The sequence below is a fragment of the Harpia harpyja genome, chromosome 8, assembly GCF_026419915.1.
Source record: "Harpia harpyja isolate bHarHar1 chromosome 8, bHarHar1 primary haplotype, whole genome shotgun sequence".
Lineage (NCBI taxonomy): Eukaryota > Metazoa > Chordata > Aves > Accipitriformes > Accipitridae > Harpia > Harpia harpyja.
In genome coordinates, this window is record NC_068947.1 from 48,709,858 (window position 1) to 48,734,386 (window position 24,529).

General features: G+C 47.3%; 1 protein-coding gene across 1 annotated transcript in view; it reads right to left on the minus strand.

Annotated features, from left to right (window-relative positions):
* IGSF11 (immunoglobulin superfamily member 11) overlaps positions 1 to 22,664 on the minus strand; it is a 108,883-nt gene extending 86,219 nt beyond the window's left edge. The window contains exon 1 of the mRNA XM_052794839.1: positions 22,523 to 22,664. Within this exon, the coding sequence (XP_052650799.1) occupies positions 22,523 to 22,607 (85 nt within the window). The 5' untranslated portion in view covers positions 22,608 to 22,664. The remainder of the gene's footprint in view (positions 1 to 22,522) is intronic.
* Between the last annotated feature and the right edge of the window lie 1,865 nt (positions 22,665 to 24,529).

Consider the following 24,529-nt stretch of genomic DNA (forward strand, 5'->3'; position numbering starts at 1 on the left):
ATACTTGGAAATAAAACTATGGAGAAACACAGGGAAGGCTTCACATTTGCCCAGAAACCTGACAGTGTCCAAACCCCCCCAATAAGTAAGAAAGCCTTTCTCTAAGCCATTAAGATAAAGCACAAAGTGCCATGGACAGACACAACAAATGCATCTTTTCAAGGCTCACCGAGGTGGGAGGGAGATTGCTTTAGATTAAAAAGCTACACTTCCACATGGGGAAAGACTAATGTGTTCTGCAGAGCAATGAAAGCTCTCTCTAGATGCGTATCGCCCCTCGGAGTTAAGAGCCACTATCTGTGGGTTTCTCACAGCACCAGTCCCCTTCATACTTTCAATAGGGACTCACACACAGCTAAACCACCTGGAGACCAGAGGGCAGGAAGGGGAGGATGCTCTCCTGTTGCCATTGACTTTTGTAGGAGAAAGCAGTTCAGTTACTCTCCAGGTAACACCTGGTGCCCATTTTAACCGTGATTCCTTCACAACACATGGTTTAAAAAATTACTCTCAGTTCACAATCGGTTTGAAAATGATTTACTCTCAATTTGCAATCTCTTGGTGAATGATTCAGGGAAAAAAAAAAGCTTTCCACCTGAGAGTGAGTTAGAGAGTTTGCTTGCACCAGCTTTTTTGGTTGTGACTGGTAACCTCAGTCACAGGCTGCTGGGTCCTGACACAGTCTGAGAGCAACAGGCCAGGAAAGCTAAACAGAAAATTTTCTTGCTTGCTCCCAGGAATGCCTGTGCAGTGAACAGCCATCTCCCAAACACACATGCAACTGAACCTGCCTGTACAAAGACTTAGGAGCAGGTAGACGAGGACAGCCAAACCCACTCAGTAAGGAATATTTACAAACCCTATTCAATGGCAGGAGGCCAGCTCATTAGAGCTGATAAGGTATGGTGATCTCAGCATATGTTTCACAGGCCTTAGTGCCTTTTCTCTAGGATGGAGAAGCAGGAGCAGGGAGGGAGGGAGAATACCACGCCAGCAACTGTTACCAGCACTGTGTTTGATCAGATTCCCCTTTCACTTCCAATGGACCTGCTGCAGCCCCAGGCACCACGTGAGGCAGGAGGAAGGTGCTCTGGGAATTTCAGTCTCCCTCCTGTTTGCCCCCCTCGTGCTGTACAAATTGCTCTCTGCCCAAGCTCTGAAAAAACACCACAATCTATCTTGCTTCTGAACGAGGGCTTCTGAGCAAAAGCCTTCAAAGTTAGTGTAGGTTGGGGACTTAAGTTCAGGTAGAGTGAATCAGACCAACCCTTTCATGCCATAAAGGAAGGGACGCCTAACTTCTTGGGGGCTCCAGGTCTAGTCTTCAGCAGGACCAAACATCTTCAGCACCTGCTTTGGGACTAAACTTCAGCCTCCCAAGAAAGCAGCTCATAGCTTTGAAGGGGAGGTGACTGTTCCTGATGCATCTCAATTCAAATGTAGGCATCCAGCTTTAGGCACCCAAGTGTGGTATATCTGGCCTAAATGAACTGGCAGGAGTCCCACCATGCACCTTTGCAAAAGGCTGGGTTAGACAGCCTCCACAGAATACACATCACATCCAGCCAAGAGACCATTTTGTCCTCAACTTCCACCCTTCTAAATAAAAACAAAAGCAGGGAAGAGCACTAATGCCCAAAGAGCATCTTTTGCCCGCTGCCAGGGAAAGCAGTATCCCCAGCTCACTGGGTGGCTCCTCTTCCCCAGATGCTGCGATGCTGGGAAGAGACTAGAAGTGCAGGTAACATGGCACATGTAAGCTCACCCACCACTTCTGGCAGTCCTTGCTGCCAGAGACCTCAGCTGCGATTCCTCCATTTGGGTAACAAACATATTCCACCCACCACATGCAGATACTGGGGAAATTCAGTGCCTATCACTTTCACATCCACCATCCTCTCCGCATTTTTCAATCATCAGCTGAAGCCATTTACTTTACACTAGAGTCACCTCTCTCCTTTTCCTTCCCATTTTTCTTCCTGAAGGAAGAAACAGACTCTGCCCATACTGCCAGCAACAACGATTAAATACTTTTACTGCCAAAGTCCCACAACATGTTTTGCTGGATGGGGTCACTGCACCAAAACTCTTCTCCTGTTAAACGGGACAGCAGCAAACCTCAAACAGGCAGTGAATGACCACCACACCAGTAAGTGCTCAGCACAGAAGCGACAGGAGAAATTTCAGCAATATAACATACCTGTAGGGAAAGGACAAAAGGGGCAATCTACTTTGCAGAGATTTAAACTCTCTGGATTTTTTAAATTGATCGCTGTTTGTTGTTACTAATATAACAATTACTAATAGTTATCACTATTATGTTAATTCTCCTCCTTTTTAACCCCTGTTGTGCAAGTACCAGCCTTCACCACAGTAGTTTAAGCCAACTGTTGAATCACTCAAGTACCAACACAGCTTAGGTATTCAGCCCAGATGCTGCCAGAAAATCAACGGCACCAGACACCACATATGCACTGGCACTGCTAAAATATAGCTGACCATGTACTAAAACAAACAAAAAAATAGAAATGTCACATACTTTTGTTTGCTCCTATTTCTTTCAACCTCCAGGACAGACAGAAACTGAGCATATATTTAATCCTCTGTTTCACTGACTTTACACTAAATGTGCGACCGCCGCTTTTATTTGTGGTATACCTTCAAGTCCCAGTGAGAATATAGAATCGCTGAGTCCCTGTGGAGGTTTAGGGCACTCAACGGTATAGCATCCCACACCCTTCACAAACAAATTCTTCTAGTTTTTCAGTTCTTCTGGGATGGGACACAGGTCTGCTTGCCCAGCCAGTCCCAGACTCATCCTGCCCCTCTCCTCCGAGCCTCATCAGGCCACGGGGTCCCTCGCAAAGCACAGCCCAATCTCAATCCAATTGATTGAGACTCTCCCAGTCTCAATCCCTCTGGGCGACCGTTGTCTCCCACAGGAGAGGCTGAGAGAGCTGGGACAGTCTGAAGCAGAGAAGTCTTAGAGGACACCCCATCGATGTGACTCACCCCCAGTGAGTCCCCATCTCCATCCAGTCCTATTTGGCTCCCCTTCTGCTGTTCTTCCCCCAAATCCCTTGGTGCAGTCCCACTCCCACCATGCTCCTTTGTCCCCAGGCATCCCCCTGCCTTAGTCACCTCCCCCTCTCCTTGAAGATGAGCAGGATGCCTTGTTCCTCCATCACCTCCAGGTACGACAAAGGAAATCCCCCGAGCAGGTAAGGGAGACACGGACTCGCATCCCGCTCCTACTGCTGGAGACCAGCCCCAGCTCAGCTCACGGCATCTCCAGGGGAGGTCTGGGTTTGTCCCGGTACCTGCTCAGCACGGTCTGCATGCTGGTGGGGAGCACAAGAAACAGCCCCATCACGCACAGCAGCTGCAAGGGGGTGAAAATTCAAGGGCTTTTTCCTTGCTAAATTCTACAGTGCGTCTGCTGAGCGCATAGAAGATCAGATTTGATTTTTCAAAGGCTCTTTACCTAGCCAAATTCAGGTAGATTTTCCTCAAAGGTGGCAGAAAGCACACCTGTGTCACACAGACCACCCTTCTGCTGCATTTCAAGGTCTGGCTGCACAACTTGGTGGAAAGGTAGCATCCAAAAGAAAACATTTTCCTTCTCAAAAACACAGGAACCCATTTTTCCCCCAAGCTTATTCTCAACAATAGGAGAGAGGTGGCTAAGATTTTCCATACAATGTCAGTCTGAGCTAGAATCCAGGGACAGGAGAGTTTCAGCCCATCTTTTTAAAGCCTGGCAAGAGAGTTAAGTGTCTCAAAGCAAAGACAGAGTAACAATAATGACCACCACAGTTACTCAGGGGACAACAGTTGTAAATGGGGTTAACGATCCCCTCGATTATCAAGAGTGAAACTGAGGCAAGAAAAGGCAAAAAGCATAACTGAAAATACCAGGTATCCTTAAACACAAGCAGCACAACCAGCCTCCCTGACTGCAGTATTTTTTTTTTTTTTTAAATTCCTAAAAATACCATTATCATCTCCAGAGATGATCTAACCAGGTTGCAAATTAACCGTGCCATCGGCGCAGAAATACGGCAGTGGCTCCCATCGGGGTTACCGCAGGTCCGGCTGGCCGACTAGCCCCGGCTCTTGCACAGCATGAATGAGGCGAAGCTGCTGCGAGAGACAGATCGAGCATGCAGTGGCTCGGAGCCTAAGCGAAGCATCCCTGCCAAGCCGGCAGCGGGCAGAGCCAGCGTGGTTGTGCCCGCACCCCTGAGCTGCTGCCGGTCAGGAATACTCAAGTGCACAGCGCAGAAACGCTTGAGTGACCCTGCGCCGTGCCAGCCAGGTTTGATACAGCCACTCGTGAATCAGAGTGAATAAACCGTGCCAAAGCTCCTCTCCTGCAAAGCCAATTAGGTGTCTCTCCGCCATGATTCCCCTATACGCAGTATCTGGGAGAGCTTATCCCGAGTCCCAAGCAAACACGTGGAAGCCAGCTCAGGTCTGGTGCTGCGTCCAGGCTGCAAAGCCCTCTCCTGACCCAGGCTCTAGGGAACACAGTGCAAACATCAGCATGGCCCCAGTAGGGCTTATGATCGGTGGAACAACCCCCCCCATGCCAAAACACACACTGTTTCCAGGGGAGGCTTCTAGATGCATTTTCTTTCTCTGTGCTACCCAGTATCTATAGCACCTGGGTGCTTCACAGTCCAGACAACGCTACTCCGCATGACCTCAGTGCTACAAGGGAAGCACTCTACCCTGAAAAGCCCAGGGATAACAATTCCCTGCGCAGCAGCCCTCGGGAAATCACCAGCTTCATCCTTCTGCCCCAAGGCAGGATTTCCTACAGCTCTGTCACCCTGCCAGCTGCTGGCTGAACCTATTCTTAAAGGCCTTGTTCCATGGTGGAAACTCCATACCTTCCCCAGCCAGCCTCCTTCAATGGTTGTCGACCCCTCCTGCACGTAAGAGACCTCCAAGGAAGATGCAGACCCTATAGAAGGCAACAGTACTTATGGTGCTCTGGCACCCAGGATTAAGGTTGCAACTGTTTGGGTTTCTGCAGGAGAGCACGAGCACACAAGCAAAATGAGCCCTGGGAGTTTTAATAAACCATGCGCTCTCCTTACATGGAGAGCAGCCCATAAGATAAAGAATCTCTTCACAGAGTCTCTGAAGTCTTATTCATGGTCTATTTGTATATCTGCACTGATGCCAGTGTAGATACATCCACAGAGCACAACACACCCTTGTACATAATGACAAGAGAAAAACATCACAGTTCTGCTTGGCTGGGCCCCAAGTCAGGGCAGTTCTGCTGCAAACCTTTATCCTCATAACACATCTTAGGCCATAGTTACGGCAGTAATAACAATAGAGCACCGACATAATGTTTTGCCCTGCCAGCATCGTCAGAAACAAGCCCCTGTCATTCCCTTCCTAGAGGTGGGGAGAGCAAGCCCCAGGTACGCGCACCCACCACAGTGCACGTAACCAACAGGGCAGGGGCAAGACACACAGCCTCACGCTTGCTCCACGCTCCTCTTACCACGTTCTCCAAGCAGAACCTCCTCCTGCCTCTCCCTGCCTCCTGCTCCCATGGCTGGTCAGGGAACAACAGCCTGAGAACAGGTATGAAATTCAGTCCCAGGACAAGAAAACGCAGGAAAAAAAGTAATCTGGAAGATGAACGGAAAACACAGCATTGGCGAGGTGCTGTTTCCCCACTGGAGGGGGAAAAAATAGAAATAAAAAATAATAAAAAAGTCAGTTTCCCTACCCAAGTCCTCAGTACATCAAAAGAAGTTCAAAAATCACACAAAATGCTGCCTTGCTGCTGCTTTACTGGTGTCAACCACTGCAGGACGAAAGGGATGAGGGTGTTCAGGAATGGCCAGCCAGCCCGCTGCCAGCAGTCATCCCTTCGATCTCTCTGCACACTGCATAAAAACACAAGTGGGGACAGGATAAAAGCAGACCCTGCGCCTTTCTACCCACACCTATCAGTGTGCTTGTGCAACGATAACCAAAAAAGCTGCAAACTCCTCCAGTGACTTGAAGTACAGCTGCCCCATCTACTTACCAAACCATCTGCAGGAGGCAGCGAGGACATACAGTTCTTACCCATTTTCTTTGGTGCTTATTTACTCTGTGTATCTGCATAACCACGGGCAGGATTTGAAATAAAAGCCTGCTCACGCACACATACAGCTTCCCCTGCCCCACAGAGAGGACAGCTTCGGACCCCACACTTCCAATGGAAAAAGTGTGTGTGGGCAGGGTGGGGGGAGTAGTCATGAGCAGAAGCCGTGATCTGACTCTGTCAGCAGATGACTTCTATTTGCACTCGTTAGCACTGCCCTAGCATGAGCTAACACCACCCCCTCGGGTAATTTAAATTTATAAAAAAAAATAGAGGAGAAGAGAAAAAAAAGCCCATATTTCTATATTTAGGAGGTTAGGATAATCGGGGTGGAAGAGCCCATCTGTTTGACATTCACTCCAGCTGCTGTGGATGCGGAAATTTGTCTATTTTCTTTCCTTTTGCCTGTTTCGACTTGTCCTGGCTGACTGTGACAGACACACAGCCAGCCTGATGTATGGCCACAGCCATTTAGGTCTGAAACTGTGCGCCATCCCATAGGAGTCACTGCAGAACCAGTTGTACAACCAGGATCTTTCCCAAGGGAGCATAAACCAGTTAATAATAATTATTATTATTATTTTATTGCTACTATTAACAAATCTATGTTATAAAGAGGGAGCAACACAGAAAGGCAGAAGACAAGCTAAAGACACATCTTAGACCTCTGTAAAAGTCAGGTTTAGGAAGGCAGGCTCCCCTCTGCCACATCATCCTTTTGGGAGATCTCCCCATATAAAGCTGAATTTCTGTGGGATGCCAACTCGTCATCAGTGGCACTAGCCACTGGATGGAGACATAGCCACGCTTCTCAAACTCACCTGTTCTGCCATTTTCATCCCAAGGCTCTGTGAAAGCGAGCCCAAGCTAAATTCAGAAGTGGCCTTTGATCTCCCACCTTCCTGAGCTGACCAGGCTCTGGTCCCAAAATAACAAGGATGCAATTGCCTCCAGCAGTCTTTTGATGCTGTTCCTGTCATAGATACGAATGCCCACAGCCCTTGCAGGATATAGCATCATTGCCCCTGTAAACCTAATGCAGTGCTACTTATTTTGCTGCTAAAGGCATCCCTGTAGCATGTAAGGACACATGGCAGACTGTTGGGACCATTTGCTGTTTATCTTGTTTGGTATAGGTGATTGCTTTTTAATTTCGCAATGTTCATCGCTGGGGTCATTAAAGGTGCCGGGGATGAGCAGTAAGCCTGGATAAATTTTATGCGATTAATGTTCTGAAAGCCCTACAAAGAGGAGAGAAGACTGCCCGTGCAAAATTCAGAATTCCACCGCCAGCTTTTCCTTGCAGGGTCCTCTCCGGCCCTGGAGCTGGAATTACACAACAGGACATGGAAGAGGACAGGTGGACAAGGAGCACAGATTGAGAGATAGGAATATAGATGGGGAAACACATCAGTCTAGGGACTCCCCAGTCCTCCCCACAGCACACACTGCTAGTCCAGCTCCAGCACTGCTTTCTTCTGCCCAACAAACATTCCCTCACCTCCCCAACCACACAGAGCCAAAACTGCCCCTTTGATTTCCATATGTGCAAGATCAGGATCTAGGCCATCACCTAAGGGGCAATAAACGTGTCCAGAGATCAAAAAACTTCCCTTTGGAAAAAGCCCTCCTCTCACGTACATGGTGTAAGTCGCTTGCATGCAAGGAGTTGATGGACACTGATGACCACATTTTGCTTGTCCTCGCGATATATCTGGTCTGAGTTTTGGTACAGAGCATGGCTTGGATGTATTTCTGATCATTGTGGCATAAGAAGCAACGTCTTACTCCTTTGAGTCTCTTCTCCAGAGACGTCATTTGAGCTCTTGCAAGTCAGCAGAAACAGTCACTCTTCCTCACCCAAAAGTCACCCCCTACTCCTGCGGCTGCCTGCCACACAGCATTACCCAGAGATGGCTTTTTCTCTTCCCAGACCACATTGGCCTGAACTGTCTGTGGTCTTCTGCTAGCTACTCCACTTGATACACCCATGGGTATCATGGCCCACAAAGAGTTGTCTCCTTTGGACATGAGGCACCTGGACCCATCCCTCCTCTGACAGAAGAGAAAAGGCCTCAAAGATGTTATTTTTCTTTTCATAAGGTTCATGAAATTAGGTGGGCAGGTACAGGCGAGATACTCATTGCTAGCTGGAAAGACCAGGCCACGCTCAACCCTCTACTAGACATAAGAGACTCCACAGAGGTCAGCCTGCAGGCACAAATGGAAAGGAGATGAGGTCTCGCTGGTTCGCAAACACACAAAACTAATTATTTAACTGTGCTTTGCAGGCAGGCCAACAAAACACCACCTGTGTTAGAGCTGAAGGGTACATCACAACTTCAGAAGCTGCTTTCCACAACATGTGGCCTCCAAAAGATGCACAGAAAAGTGTAGACCTTTCCCAGTTTATATTGTTAAAACAGCCCTTTAAAGATGCTGAAGCAATTCATACCTATTCCTCACAGACCCGGAAAAAGTTTTCCTTTCTGTGAGGGTCATTTTTTCAAGAATTATTCAATATTTCTGAATTAACTTTTTTAAGAGAGATAAGCCAATAAAAGCACACGGAAAATATTCTGAAATCTGAGAAATCTTGGAAGATGAAGATCTAAATACAATTGTAAGTAAAACTAATCCCTGGGGTTTTTTTTTCAATTCTTCATGTTTTTTCCCCCCAATATTTAAGGGAAAAAAGCACAGAATGACACACGTGGGAAACTTCAGATGAACTGTCTTATATTTGATGAGATCAGAAATACTGCAAAAGCTAGTGCAATATTTATATCATCACCTCCCCACCACCACCATCTGAAAGATGCACTACCCCATAATTTCAGATGAGGAAACAAAATTCTCTCATACATTCACTTTCACGAAAGATAAATTTGCTTTGTTCTATATTTTGGGCCCTAATTCAGCAAACCACTTAAACATATGCTGAAGTTCATAATTTGCCATTCTACCACTTATGCATCTACTCAGGAATACGCCTGCAGTCAAGCATATGCACAGCACACTGCTGACTGTGGACCTTACATCTTTCTGTTCGTTTCTGCAACTATTCTAATTTAGTGACGTGAATGTACAAGGAAGTAACACATTTTAAGCAATTTTAGCACACGCTGGCAAAAGTAAAATTTGAACTTGCCCAGCCACATAAATAATCTGAATAATTGTTAAAAAGTAATAGCTAATTCTCAGTACCTTTCAGAAACAGCTTACTTCTAACAATTACTTTAAGCTGTCAGGGGAGTGAAATACTATGGCATGAACTTTTGCTCTGTATCAGTGCCGAGCAACCAAACTTGGAGCAGAAATACTGCTCCCCCCCCAAAGGAAACAGGAAAAAAACCCCTCTGCTCATAAGCATGCAGTATGTCAAATATTATTTGTAGAAGCTATTCAGTAAGTAATTTCAAATAAGTAAAATGCAAAGAAACCACAGGATGTTCACAAACATTTTGCAAATAGAAATGGAAGAGGAATTCATTAAATAAATTATTTGCTATAAATTATTCACCTACCTCTAATCTTACTACCACTTAAACTATAAAATTCATGCCATAAAAGATACAGGATACATAACAAGGCATCATTAACTTATGCATTTCTCAGTGCTGCTTTATTTTGACTGTCCAGTTATATTATTGCATTAAGGCAGCCTTTTGTCTTTAATGCACTTTGAGTGTAATACATTTTTGTTTTAAAAGCTGAGCTAAGGAGACCTGGCCTGATTTTAGACTGTGATTTGATTTTGAGCTCCGAGGCTGAATAACTCTTCAAATCTGGGAGAAAAAATCCAAGCTGTTCTCTGAGCAAACCCAAAACGAATGGAAACCTTACGCAGTTGACTAATTTCATGAGATTTCCACAATTTGGGTCCATTTCACATAAACTCACAGCAAGGAACAGGTATTTTTGCATCCATCAAGCCACATAGCAAACATTTATCATAAAGGTGAGAGATGCAGAGGGCACACAGGGAGCTGAGGGGCAAGAAGGAGCTAGGAGCGGATCACAGGCAAGGGACAGCAGTGGCTGTCCAGGACCCACTGGCTCTGCACCAGATCCCAGGGTCAGCAGCATCCCCCCCCAGTCACTTTTCCCCACCTCCAGCTGCAAGACTAGCTGCCAGCTGTGCCCAGGCTATACGGCCAGAGGAAGAAATTCCCCAAAGAAACTTAAAATACAGTACACAATTCTTTTTAGCCATGAAAACAAAATCCCAGAAAGGGTTCTCACTCATAACCAAGAACGAAGGCAGCTTTTGCATCTTGTTTGTTTTCTGACTTGTTCTAAGTGACCGCCATACTCCACTACTTGTTTGGTCTCTCAGCAGCTATATTTTTTTAATACCATATTTGTTTCCTTTTAACTAAAACGATGATGATTGTCACCGAATTTCTCTGTGCAAAACTGATGCAAACTGTGGTTATTTGGTTATGGAGGAAGAGAGTGAAAAAAAGGTTCTTGCAGTTGTCAAAGTATTCTCCCAATCATCTCCAGAGCGAATGCTATCACTGCTGTTGGCAATGGGTTGCAATTAAACATTACACCTCACCATCCATACACATTTTTACTCCTTGGAAATGAAAGAAAAGCTGGTTTTGCAGACCTTTGTCATCCTGGACTGACTTATAGCAGGCTTAGTCCTTAGCCCAGCGGACACGAGGTGCATTTATCAAGCCCCAAACAGCACAGAGTCCCTACATACAGTGTTATTACACACTAGTATTTCCACAGTACTTACGAGTGCTTTAAAAGACCCTCAGCACAGGGCCAGAAGAGGCAAGGGCATAGGGTTCACTCACATTGGACACCTCTTGAAGACTTTGGTCCCAGCTCCGGACCCACAGACCTTAAAAGCTAAGCAAGCTTTATCGCAGCAGTTGCTACATCAAACACAAGGAGAATGGCTATGGCACTGCTGACAGGACTGCTTCCTCTCCTTGCTGATTTTCAACATAAATTCACATCAGCCAAGGCTGTTTAAAAGGAACCTGAGGGAATTGAGTGCTTAATTCCCATAGGTACCTTATAAAATCCCAATTGTAACAGACAACGCTCTATTTTTTTTTTCTTCTCCATTTCCAGAGTGAAGCCACAGCACGGGTAGAGAGTAGATAAGGAGGAAGGGCTGTATTTGGCCAGATGGAGACTAAGGTTCCCTTGAGCAATGAAGGCAACTCTTCAAAATGCAGGAGGACCAGATCCACTCATCTCTACAGCAGTGCCCTGGCTAGCACATCTCCACCATCCATGGCAAAACTCACACAGAAATACAAATTGAAGGCAGGCCAGTTGTGCAGCAGACCATCCTGGGTCTCTCGAGCCAAGCCTGATGGCAAAGCTATCCCCATCTGATCTCACAGCAGAACGCAGTAGGGCAAGGCTTCCTCCAAAACATCGTCAAGCCACAGATTGTTTATGATTGCCACCAGCATCACAGGCTGCACCCAGTATGTGAAGAGGCAGCAAGCTGGAGGCAAGGAGGACAGACATCATGCAGATGCAATCCCCTCCCCAGTGCCCCCAGTGCCCCTTCTCTGGGGGCCCCGTGCATGACTTTCATTGTGGAGGTGGCCAAGGCAAGGTTGAAAGAAGAACTGCATTTGATTTAGTCACTGCAGATTTTCTTTAAAGACTCAAAAAAAAAATCAATAAGCATCCAGGAGCCACTGCCATGAAAAGTCAGGAGGGAAAATATTCAGCAGGCCACTGACTAAATCAGCAGACAGACAGTATGCTCCTGTGGAGAAGGGACAGGCTGGCAGTCAGGAGATGCAGGCTCCAGCCCCAGATTGGCTATGGAAATCCTGCATGACCACAGGCAAGGCAATTCCCATCTCTGGGCCTCAGTTTTCCCATCAGCTGCATGATGATCTAGATAACATGGCTGTTAAAGTCAGTGGAAAGATTATACGAAGATGAGCATTAAAAAAAAATGGGTGGGTGGAGCACAGCATAGATATGAAAGGTTCTGAAAAATATGTGGGCCTCCTTCATGCTCCTCATCTCCTTCTACAAAGTGGCTACTGGAAGCAAAAGTAATAGACCCTTCCTACAAAGGCAGCACACATCAGACACACATATATTTAGATCACTGTGCAAACAGCTACCAACTTTTGTCCGAGGCAGGAAAGTGGTACCCTGTGCTACAAAGGGGGAAAAAAGACAAAGTAGTCTGAAGTCACCCTGGAGCAAGGAAAAGAAAAGGAGCCAGGTCTCTGGGACAGATTCAGCTGTGGTATAAACACTGATGCTAGCCACACAAGAAGGTCAGGAGTACATAGCAAAGCTCTGACAAGCCTGACCTGGAGGTCCATCAGGTGCTGGGTGTATATAGGACAAGCACTCATCTTCCTGCATGTCAAACAATTCATTTCAAACCCCTGAACAAACGGTAGGACACTGCAGAAGCAACCCTCAGGAAGAACAAGCCAAAACACCTTTTCAGTCATTTTATTTTGCAGCTTTTTTGGCTTGCTAAGCTATCCACCTTGCCTGGTTGAGGGTGTCACACTCCTTTTCCTCACCCAGGAGGCATCAACCTGTGACTAGGGCCGCTCACTTGTCCCTGACCCCCAATATGTGTTTTCTACCTCTTCTACTTGCTCAGAGCATGGAAATGGCAGCAGAGACCCAGTGGCAGCAGGTGGGAACAGAGCCTGCATTTCCTAATCCCCAGTGCTGACAGCCAATAAAAAAAAAAGAAAAAAAGCTCCCTCCACCCCCCATCGCCTGGTTTCTCCCTTACATACATAGCATCACTGCTGCCCGATTGCAGCCTCAGAAAAAGGAAAGAAAGAGGCCCAAAAGGCAGCTAGGAAACCCACCGTCCATTGGCTTCCCTCCACGCCAGGCGAGCGGGCTCCTTCTGCTGCAGTGACTTGGCAAGCACACCTCGCTCTGACTCAGCACCTCGCCGGCACCTCCTGTCAATTATTCCCACAAACTGCTGACGCCAGAAGGGCTATTTGTAATTAGGATGCAACACAAGCCGGTGGCTGTGGGATGCTTCAGCTCCCTCCCCCTTTCACCTGCAGCGGTCCCTTCCATTTCAGCCCTTTGGCTCAGGGCTGGAGCACCCAGGGAGGGTGAAATGGGGGATTAGTGCAAGAGGGCTGGAGGATGGGGACCAGGGTGGGTGGGGGAAGCCTACCCATGTTGTACCTATTCCGTGGATACACGGACAACTGGCAGCCAAAATGCAGTCTTACCAAAAAAAAAAAAGCAGCCACTGAGAATAGGGGTAGAGCAGCAGATGAGACTATGCATAAAAAAAAGCTACTAAAAAACTAACACAGAGCATTCCCCAAAAGAACAAGCAAAACGCAGCCTCGCTGCAACTCCATGCAGCTGAGAAACACAAATCTACACTCTGTGTCCGAGGCATTTTCAGCGCAGGAGAGGGAAGCGCTCATTGCGGATGAGTCCCATAATAGGGGCCCAGGGCACACCAGCTGTTTCAGGGGCAAAAGGAAGGGCTGCCCTTGACAAGCCAAGGACATGATGATTCTGCAGACAGACTGAGGCTATTCTGTCCCTCTGCCAAGTAGCCAAGGTCCTCTCAACCTCTCTGAGCCACTAGCTCCCGAGACACAGCCAGAAAACCAAGTGAGCTTGCAGCATAGCAGCTCCACAACCAACAGAGATGTTCAGACATCAAACCCTGTCAGACAGCAAAGTTCAAACACACGCTCAGCTACAGAAGCAGCCCAGCAGCCACATAAGCCCAGCAGTACCCTGCAGAAGCCCTCTGGCACCTTCTCTCGCAGGGCTTCACTAAAAAAAAAAACCACACAAAAAACCCCAGGGTCTGCCTGTCACCCATCCCTCGAGGGTCACTGGGAGCTTCAGGCCCCCCTCACTGGCACAGGCAGCGAGAGGCAGCAGGGTGAGCGATGCACAGGAGCCAGGGACTGTATTTTCTGGGATATTGCTTCAAAACCAAACATTTCATAGAGTGCGGCTGATGCCGATAGACCACATGGGAACACAGGTTGGAGCAGGCGGTGTGAAGCTGGAGCAAAAGGCTCCAAGGAACACTTCAGATTTGATGCTGAAACCTGCAGCGAACCTATCCCTACGACATGATGCAATAACCACTTTATACAGTACAGGAAAGGGATGAAATCACCACGATAACTAACGGCTGAAGTGTCCAACATTCTCATAGTGCATGGGCCCACGGCTGCAGAATTCAGACAGTAATGTCCTGCCTGAAATCTAGCGTGGGCAAAAGGGCAGAGATATCAAACTGCAAGATAAGTAATGCACAGATCCCATCTAGATAGCCAAGGCTGAAGAGAGAGAAAAGTTAACTAAACACCAAATCTCACTACGGCAACCTGGATTTACCACTGGCCTCCCAATCAGGAAGGGAATATCTACTGCACAACGCAGAGTGAAAGCAAAGGAACCACAAAGTCAAAGAAAACAGCAAAAAATAGCGACTTCAGCAACACACACAGGAATTAGCTAAGTGTCACAGCAGGTTACAATTTTGCAGCATCTTAAAGAACATAGGTAGGGCTTGGAACAGCCAGTCCCAGGGCACTCGGAAGCTAAAACACTGCAACTGATGCAAAGAGCAACCTGAGTCAAAGTAACACTGACCGCTACATAATCAAATTTAACATCCTTCTGAGAAAAACAGTACCAGAACTTTGCATCATGCCTCTTAAACATTAGAAAAGATGATTACAAGCAAAAATGGTCAAAACAGCCTAACCCCAAAAGCAGGGGAATTAAAGTGGTTACACTCTGTATGGTGGTGTGTTGAAGCAATCAGCATCGTCACTGAAAAGGTAGTCAGTGCCCCTGAACAAAACAAAAAAAAAAACCTGCTGAGAAGCAAGAAAACACACTGTGGTCAAACAAAAGGAACAAGAAGTCATTCAGTCTAAGCAGTTGCTTTGTAAGATGGTAGCTAGGAGGGCTGAGAACAAAACCGAAGGCCAAATTGCAAAAGTCAAAAAACAATCAATCATTTCAATATATTCAAAGGACAAGTCCAGAAGTGCTGAACAGTAGGAGAATGACATTTCTCAAGTGGCTGCGCTGCTAGCGAAGATGTGCAAGCTCTTGCTAAGTCAGGTGTTTCTTGAAGTTATCAGTCCTTTCCCTAAGAGAGGGTACAGGCTAACCTGGAAGTGTCCGCAGGGATCAGTAAAACCAGTCAAATTCCCTAAGCCCCTAAAAGTACACAACAGGAGACAAACCAATTTAATCTCTGCTCAGAGGAACTTGTGGCCTTTCAATCCACTCAAATTTTGGAAGGAAAAGGACAGGACAGTCACTTCAAAGCACACCTGCTAAACCATTCCGGGCAGGATACCAGTTTGGTGCCAGCCCCATCCTCTGCTTGCCGGGGGTGGGAACCCCCCCCTTGCCTTCCCCCCAGGTGGGGTTCATGCCAGCCGGGTTCAGGCTGAGCCCAGAGCTGCTGCCCCACCGTTTGGTGCCCAGGCACAGGAGCCCCTCTCCCCCTGCCCTTGCTCTGGCCCCGATTAGAAGGGATTACCCCCAGGTTTCATACCAGCTCTGGGGTGGTTTAATCTATTCCTTAATATCTGGAAGAGAGACAGGGAGCTGGCGAAGTGATTTGGGCTGGCTGAGACAAAAAGAAGATTGAGAGAGACTTCCGAGGGATCTGACAAAGCTCGGCAAGTGGGCAGCATAAGGCAAGATGAAATTCAACATTACCAAATGGACAGTAATAAGAACTTGAGAGAATAATCTGAACTACTCATATACCATGGGGCTCTAATTCAAATGTAATCACTTGAGGAAAATATCTTGGTATCACTGCGAACGGCTCAATGAAAACATCTGTTCAGCATACAACGGTGGTCAAAAAAAGCAAGCAAGCTGTTAGGATGTCTAAAGGCAGAGGCTGAAAAGGATGCTGGAAGTATTAAAATGCCACTGTGAACACGGACAGTGCACCCTCAGCTGGAATTGCTGTTGTTACTTCTGGATGGCACACCTGAAAACTCAGAAGGCACACCAAAGTTTCACCATTCGCCAGTCAATAACACTTACTGGTCAAGCACAGTTAAAATTGGGACAATTTAACCTGGAAAGGAGTTAGATAGAAATTATCAAAGGGGTATGAAGAAGTGAAACAGGCCCTTCTATGCTTTTAGTTTGGTTTAAGAGAAAGACAAAAGGTTGTTCAATACAACACAAGAGCAGGAAATGTGACCAGACATAAGGAAACTATGACGATTTTCCTTTCCTTTTCTGTTTTTGCTTTTTCTGCTTTTACTTTTTCTGCTTATTCAAAGACTGCCCATAATTAACTACCAGAAATGATTAGCCCATGTTATTGTAAAGTGAAGAGCTCAGCAGAAATCAGAGGCCTGTGCATTTATAAGGATACTGGGAACATCCACAGATACATCAGGTAGAAAGAAAAAAAAAAAAGAAGAAATGAAAAAAGCATAGCAGCACTACACCCTCACACTTCCAGGCATTAGCCAACTTCCAATTAACAAGGATTAGGAAGTAATCTCCCCAGTGGGCATGCAGAGAGGGTGTACCAACCCACTTGCTCCTGGCAGAGGCTGTTAATACACCAGGCAGGGGAAGAGCCAAGCCCGGCCAGCCCACGCCGTTCGGGAGGCTGAGGTCTGGGTGCCCAGCGGGACCACGCACCCACCCCCCCGATAACCGAAGAGGTTGCAAGAGGGGGCTCGGTTACCCCAGTTCGACCTCACTTCTGGCAAGGGGAAAAGTTTGGTGCCTGTTGCTTTGCAAGCGGAGGGGGCTTCTCTGAGGAAAAGGGAGGGGATGGACTTTGTATTCGCTCTACATTGGCAAGAGGAATATCTGACTCGGTTCATTTTACGGCAAGGAAGCGGAGCACGGACAGTCCCTGAAATTAAGAGAATATTGGCTTGAGTAGGCTTTGAAGTCCGGAGCGATGCGTACGCCAACCTCCTTCTAGGGTAACCTGTAGCACTGGCATGGCACCAGACTCCTCTTTGCTAAATATTTGGCACCAATTTCTCACCACGGGGGTTTCGGCAGCCCCCAGTGAAACATCCATCACTGCAGACCAGCGGTCTGACCTGACCCAGCACTGCTTGGACAGAAACGCACCACACATTGTAAACTGTGTCATTCCCCCCCGCAAAGCGACATTCCTAGCTTTGGCATTTTGAGTAAAACCAAAGTCCAGATGTAACCAAGCAGAGTTCAGACATCAGCTTTCTCCTGCTGATGCTCGTGAAACACAATCTAGCTCGCGTTCTCAGAGCTAGGGTGACTTGTGAGGATGTGAGAAAAAAATGCACAAGTTTTTATCCCCAAGTGAGTGATCTAATCAATCTAATACCAAAATTACACTTGAAATTAACTTCATGCGGGTACATAAATGCACAAGTACTGCTGTGCTGCCAGGAGAGCTGTGGCTCTGCACGTGCACGAGTAACAAGAGACTGAGCTCGATCTGCGAGTCCTGCTCTGACTTCTCCAGCAACTGTTCCAAAAGGGGAAACAAATATTAACAAAGGGGCTGTATTTCTTAAATAGAAACTTGTCTTAGTTTGTACACCATATTCTGCTTCTTTTGGTAGAAGCAGTGTTCTACAGCATGATGGGTAAGGAAAGGACATGGGCAATGCCGTGTACGTGTACATGGTGTTTGCATACATGTGTCAAGATGGCAAAAATGATGGACAGACTGTACACAGATACCACCAATTGCTGCAAGTTGGTTTTTACTGCTGCTGGTTTTAAAATGCTCTGTAGAAATAAAAAAATAGGAGCCACAAAGGCTTTTGCTGTAGCTACTTCCACTAAACCAAGCCTTATCAAACACGGGATGTTTTGTAAAATCATAACTGTGTTTCAAAAGAAAAAACAGGGGAAAACTGTCAGAAATACAGAAACATCTGACTTAAGCATCTTTGGGATGAAAAGGTTTGACTTTTCACATCAAAATACCTTTTTGCTTAGCGTATTTTCTTGTATGATAATAATAATACAATTCCACAAAGAAATACAATATTGGTTGTCCCAAGATGGAATTTCTCTCAAAAATTTCCTTTCAAAACCATCAAAGCATTTAACTTCTATTTCCATTCAGAACGAAGCCAAATTCCTCAATCCTGACAAAAGAAAGCATTTGTCCTCAGCCCAGCTCAAGCAATAAAAAACAAGGCAGGAGCCAGAATGGACACAAGTGACCTCCAAAACCAAAGAGATTAAAACATATAAGGAAAAAACACAACCACAACAGTTCACTGTGCAGGGTTAATAATATTGTGCTCTCTCTGGTGCATCAGACATGAAACGTGAGAGAAAAGTGGGGTGGCATATGATTAGGAGCCCTGTAATCGTGACTTCTCCAAGGGAGAGGCTGGGGAAATGTCCTACCTGACAGCAAGCAAATCATTTCACCTCTGTACACTTCAGTTTTCCATGCTATAAATCAAACTGACTGCCCTCACAAAGTAAGTTTGGAGGCTCTCAATTAGTTAATGTTTGTAAATGACTGTGCAAACACAAGGTAGTATTAAGCAGGGAACCGTCTTTGTTACGCTACTGTCTGTTAAACAACCAGGAGCTAAATTTCTCTCTGAACATTTACAAAAGGGAAGGCAGCATTAATGCTCCACGAGGAGAAAACTACAAAGAACAGATTTTCAGTGCATGCACTTCTCCTTGAAATAAACTGTGTTAAAAGCACTTTACTTAAAAAGCACAATGATAGTAGCATCCTGCTAAATATAGATGACTCACCACAATTTAGTAGTGAACATCCCTAAAGAGTACCATTACAGTATTGCTTAACCTGCTGCATAAATTTAAGCATTCTCCTGTGGTTACAGCTTGGACCAAGACACTCAAGACTACTACTAGCAGCCACTGACCTTCAGTGGGTCACGAAGCCTCTCTGAGCCTCACTTGCTCCGTCTGTACTATTGGTATAATAAAAAAACCCCCACACATCTCCCCAGTGAAGGCAGGAAAACTGATTTCCAAGTTTCTTAATGAGTTGTTTATACCATACTTTGTATATCCATATCACTACTGAGCAGCTAAATATAGCTGTTCTCGAGGCACTTTGAGATCCCTCGGAGAAGCGAATCTTGCAAAAGAAAATTGGGTTTGAGGCAATACTGAAGAAACAGAGATGAAGAATCAGTTTCCAAAATAAGGGAAGGGTGCCCACTTCAGAGACACAAGTAGTTAATGCATCTGCACCTACCACTGGGGACCAAGGTCAGGTTGCGAGCAAAATGATTTATCTACACATCACAAAGCCACACAGCTTGACACAAATGGCAATCTGTTCCAAAAAAAAAAAACCAAACCATGCATAAGCATGGAAGAGCGAGGGACTGCCACAGTCCTCTCTTGCTAGGACCAAGGACCTGGTGCATGGCTGGAAAGGATACATGGGCTAACCCAAGGGTGCTGCAAGGCCAAAACTTAAACACCCGGTTTCAGCCGCGATAACCTCAGACTGGCAGGAGGGTGAATTCAGGTGAGGACTGGAAAGACCGACCTGTGTAAAAAGTTGCAGACCAGCTGTTGCATTGGTGCAATACTGCCAGGCATGCACATGCACCACCACCCCCCGATCTTGCAAGATCCAGCTGCAACAGACTCTAACATGCTGACATCTCACCTGTTGCAATACTATGTCACAGGATCCAAACACCATACAGTTAAAGAAAAAAGTTGGTTCTGCAGTTTAGCTGTACCCGATGTGTGATTTCTAACACATTTGACAATTTGCAGCGTGCTATTTCTGGCTACGTAGCAGGATTGACTTGCAATCACAGGTTTGGTTTCAAAGTTCTAAACAGAATTCCCTCCTATCTTTCCCTAAACTTCTCTAGGGAGCCTGAAAAATATTATTTCCACAAAAGTTATTACGCTCATAATGCTTTAGAGGGAAAACACAGACACTGCCCCTGTCCCAAGAGCATTAAACATGGGTATTACAGGCCCAAAGAAAGCAGTCATCTAGCTCTGGTTAAAAAGAATCATTGCTATTCTACAAATTGCAAAACAACGTAAGAAAATGGGACTATAATACTTGATTGACATTTCACTACAAAGCCTGACTGTATTTTATCATAGGCATAAAGTGCAAGAATGACAAAACGACCTCCAGGGACCTTTCCTCCACCACACTTTTCATTTGTTTGGCATTAAGTATTTCTTCTGTATATACACTTTTACAGCTTCTGATCCTTTAACTTTTAAACCTTTCACCTTCCATTTAGGTATCACTTTGCATGTGACCCCATCATATTTCTTCTCTATCCTCTAAACCAATATAAAGCCTCAAAAAGGAAAAAAAAAAATATCACTCTTCCTTACCAGACTTGGCAACTCAGAGCAGAAATACACTTGCTGATTTTCTGCAGATGTCATTTAGAAAAAACTCTCTCAATTTTATTTCAGCTTTCATGAGTGTCTGTCTGTTCCTTATACCTTATCAGGGTTTTCTTTTCAAATTCAAGACCCAGTGAAAATATGGCCATACTGTGTAACACAGAAGTAACTGTGTACCATAGCTATTTTCATCTACCACCACCTTCTAAAGACTTTTCCTAAGACAAAAAGAAAAAAAAAACAAGCTTGAGACACAGATGGTTCATTCAGGTAATCTTTAAGCCTTTAAGGAAAGCACAAGAAAAACTATTACACTATTGCAGACAAATATTTCATGGAAAGGTGTGTTTCTGTGCCCAGTCATCTCCATTGTCATTGTCCCTACCTGCCCTCAACCAAACAACCAAAATTAAATATCAAGTCAATCTTTTTGCCTAAAGAGATAATTAAACACCCCTTTAATTTTAACCTTAAATCTGGTTACTGTTATATGTTTTAGCAGTGATATCGCATAACAGAAACGCTTCATCACTTACATGCCTCTAACTGCAGTAGGCACAGTAACTTTCTAGACAGTTACACCTTTGCAATGTCTGCAGAAAAAAAATTGTGGCACCAAGAACCTGAAAGTTCCCAGACTGAGGAAAGTTCAAAAAGTAAAGAAATGGCATGAAGTGTGAAACAGCTGAGATCGTTTCTTTCAATTAAATGCTAATAAACTTTTTTTTTCCACAATTTATCTCTCTGAAGTCAGCAGGTGCAATTTCCATTTAATGCATGCAACTCAGACTCCAAAATGCTTCCTGAGGATGGGGCTCAGGGTGCTTTCGGGGCTGAGGCATTTGTGAAAATTCACCTCGTCCATCACAAGACTTGTTTCTCAGCGGGTCCAGGGCGGAGAGGAACGGCCCGCTGCGCCTCGCAGGGCACCGAGAGCCAGGCACTGCTACCCAAGCAGCAGACTCCATCCAGATCCAGACTGCAAGGAAATTTCACCCAGACCTTGCCAAGACATCTCCGGTATTCTTGTGGGAAAGCCTGTCATTTCTTACTGTCCTGCTCTCTCAGGGATCACTTGCAGGAGGTTTCCCAGTTTCCCAGCCACAGAGGTGGGCAGCAGCAGTGCCCGGCTGGCTCAGCAGAACTGCTCGCTGCTGGGCAGACCTCCGCTAAACTACTTAGCAAACCTCTGCATAAACGAGCAGACCTTAAGAAAATTGTCTTGTAGACCTCGACAAAAGGTGACGGAGCAGGCCTGCTCTAAAGTTTGGCACTCCTTGAAAGAAGGTGTTGCCACCTGATCAACAGATGAGTCCGAACATTTTGCGCTCTGTAGTTTCTCCTGTTGCCCTTACCACAGCATCTCCTAGTGCTCTCCAGCAATGCACCAAGTGATGCGAGTAGCATCTGTCACACGCAATTTGTTCCCTCTCCACACAGAGGACCGGGGGGTACGCACCTTATTTCGGAAGGGCTTCTGGGGGGCGGGAGGTGATGGAGTGCTCTCCATCTCTCCGCATCCCCAGGGGCAGGCACTTTGAGCTGAAGGAGCCTGCCATGCACCTGGGAGAAAGAGGCAGAGGAGGCCGGGGAAAGACCCCCAACAGGGGGGACACAGAGGGGCAGCCTGGCACCATCTCTGCAGAAAGTTCCCTGCTGCCTCAGGGCCTGAAGGCTAGACCAGAGTTTTCCCACCCAGGTGAGCTTATCAAGGGGCTAGGCCCAGACAACGAAGCCTGGCCTAAAGCAAGTTTTACAGCACCGTAAGAAAAAAAAAAATATATATATAATAGTAAGAAGGATGGTGCAGCAGAGGCAGCAAAAGGAGCCGAGCGGAGCAGCGCTCCTTCCCCATGCCTGCCTGCAAAAACCCTCACCCACCGCCGCATTCCCGAGCATCACCCGTGGGGTGGGGTGGGTGCCGGGGATGGGGCAGGCGGGGGGGGGGGGGGTTCCCCCATCCCCGGCACCCACCCCACCCCACGGGTGATGCCCCGTCCGTGGCTCCCGCGCTCCGTTCCCACCCGTGCAGCAACTCACCTCGCAGGGCCAGAAGAGCTACCAGGGCTACCGGCACCCACCTCCCGCCGCCGCCGCCGCCACCTCCGGGGCGCCGCCGCGTCATCCCGGGGCCGGGCGAGGGGAGCAGAGCGGGGTCGCCGAGCCCTGCCTTTTTTTTTTTTTTTTTCCCCTTTTTTTTTTTTTTTCCCCCCACCCACCCACCCCCCCCGGCAGGTACCACCGGGGATGATAACGGTGATGCCGGGACCAGCGTCGCTTCAGTGCCCGGGACCGCCCGCTCCCAGGCTCCGCCGTGCCCCAAAGCCCCGGTAAGTAGCCCCGGGGAGGGCGGCGGGGAGCGGCGACCGGCCCGAGAGCGCAGCCTGGCGGCCCCGAGCCGCCCCCGCAACCCGCCGGGCTGCGGCTTGTCAGCCCCCGCACGTCCCGTCCCAGCAAACAGCGGTACATCCCACCAGCCCTCCTTCTCTGCGCTGGCCACCCACTAATTCGGGTTCCCCCCCCCCCCCAGCCTCACCGTTAACCCGGTGCCGCTGCATCCTTAGGGATGCTACACGGGCCAGGGTGAGGAGTCGCGGTCCGGTACAGGTTGGAGATTGCACCCCAACAGCTTTTCCAGATTCAGCATGAGGGGGGGGGGGCTGCTTCTCTCCAGGGCCTGCCTACCGCTGCAGGGAAGAAGAGAGCGGCAGCAAATTATTTGGGACGGGCTGCATGGGACCGGGTACCACTGCAGCACACGGTATAAACATCGCCGGCTTGTTGTTCAAAGGTATGAGCCGCCCTTACTCTGCTATTCAAGAGTGGGGGACGTGAGCGTTCACCACACCTAAAAACCAGACCGAGATACCTCTGAAGGGAGTAAAGCAGTTCTTGGAGTTGGGGCCCCACAATAACACAAGAGTCACCAACAAGTCGTGTTGTTTAGGGTCATGAGCTTAATTGCAGTCCTTAAGGCTACACAGAAAAATCAGTCAAAATCCAGCATCGAGCATGCAAGCAGAGGGTGGGAAGGGGGGAAAGGAGCCCCTTCCAAATTTAGGGTGGTGATCCAGGGAAAGGCTCAAAGCAGAGCTCGCACAGACCGACTCCTCGCACACGGCCAGCTCCCCGTCCAAGTCTGACCACATTAGTTTTGCTTTGTGAAAATAAGCAGTTTGGCTAGGAAAGTCCCCTAACAAATCTGCAAAACGCACCACTGCTTCATTCCCCTACCCAAAGTTTCCTCCCCACCAAAGCACAGCCGTGCCGCCTTTGCATCCTGCAGGCAGCCAATCCACCTTGTGAAGCTTCTCCCTACCTTCTTCCCAGCCAGAAGCCCTGGGAGCATCCCCATGCCCAGCACCTCTCAGGTTTCTACCTCCTCAGTTGCCTCAAAAGCTGCGCTGACCATTTATGTGCCCATACTCCCACTGAGAAGGTGGGAGCTGCACCTGGGAGCAAAGATGACAAGGAAAAGCATCTGGGGTAGCAGAACAGAAATTCCTTTAAGCAACATGAAAAAGGTAAGTTGGTACCCATGGAATCAGTAAGTGGGAAACCAGCTGCCATCTAACCAGCCTAGGTTAAGCTCTGTCTTGCCCAGCATCAAGCTTTGCCACCCTTCTACCAGAGGACTAGGTAAAAATGTCACCCCAACAGTCCAGGTTTGCTGATTTTCTTGGTTCTGGAAAAAAAAAAAAAAAATCACTATTTATGAGGAGCAGTGGTTGACCTGCCCTTATCAGGCAGCAAAACTCCTGACTCCCACATGGGCTGGGATGTCACTCAATGAGTGGTGTGGTACGATGGCGTGAGAAGGCACCGCACAGTGATTCAGGGGATGCAGCCCCAGCCTCTTTTCCAGGTGTCGGTGCCTGCTGCGACACCCTCAGGCATCAAACCTGACAACGTGGACAGTCTCATAGGTCTAGCACTCTTGCAAAAACACCCTCCACTCCAGCCCTGCCACGGGCAGGCGGGCTAAGAGATAGTTTTGCTCCATTAAGGAGCCAGCTCTTGGCAAAGGCTCAAGCAGCTGAAGCATAA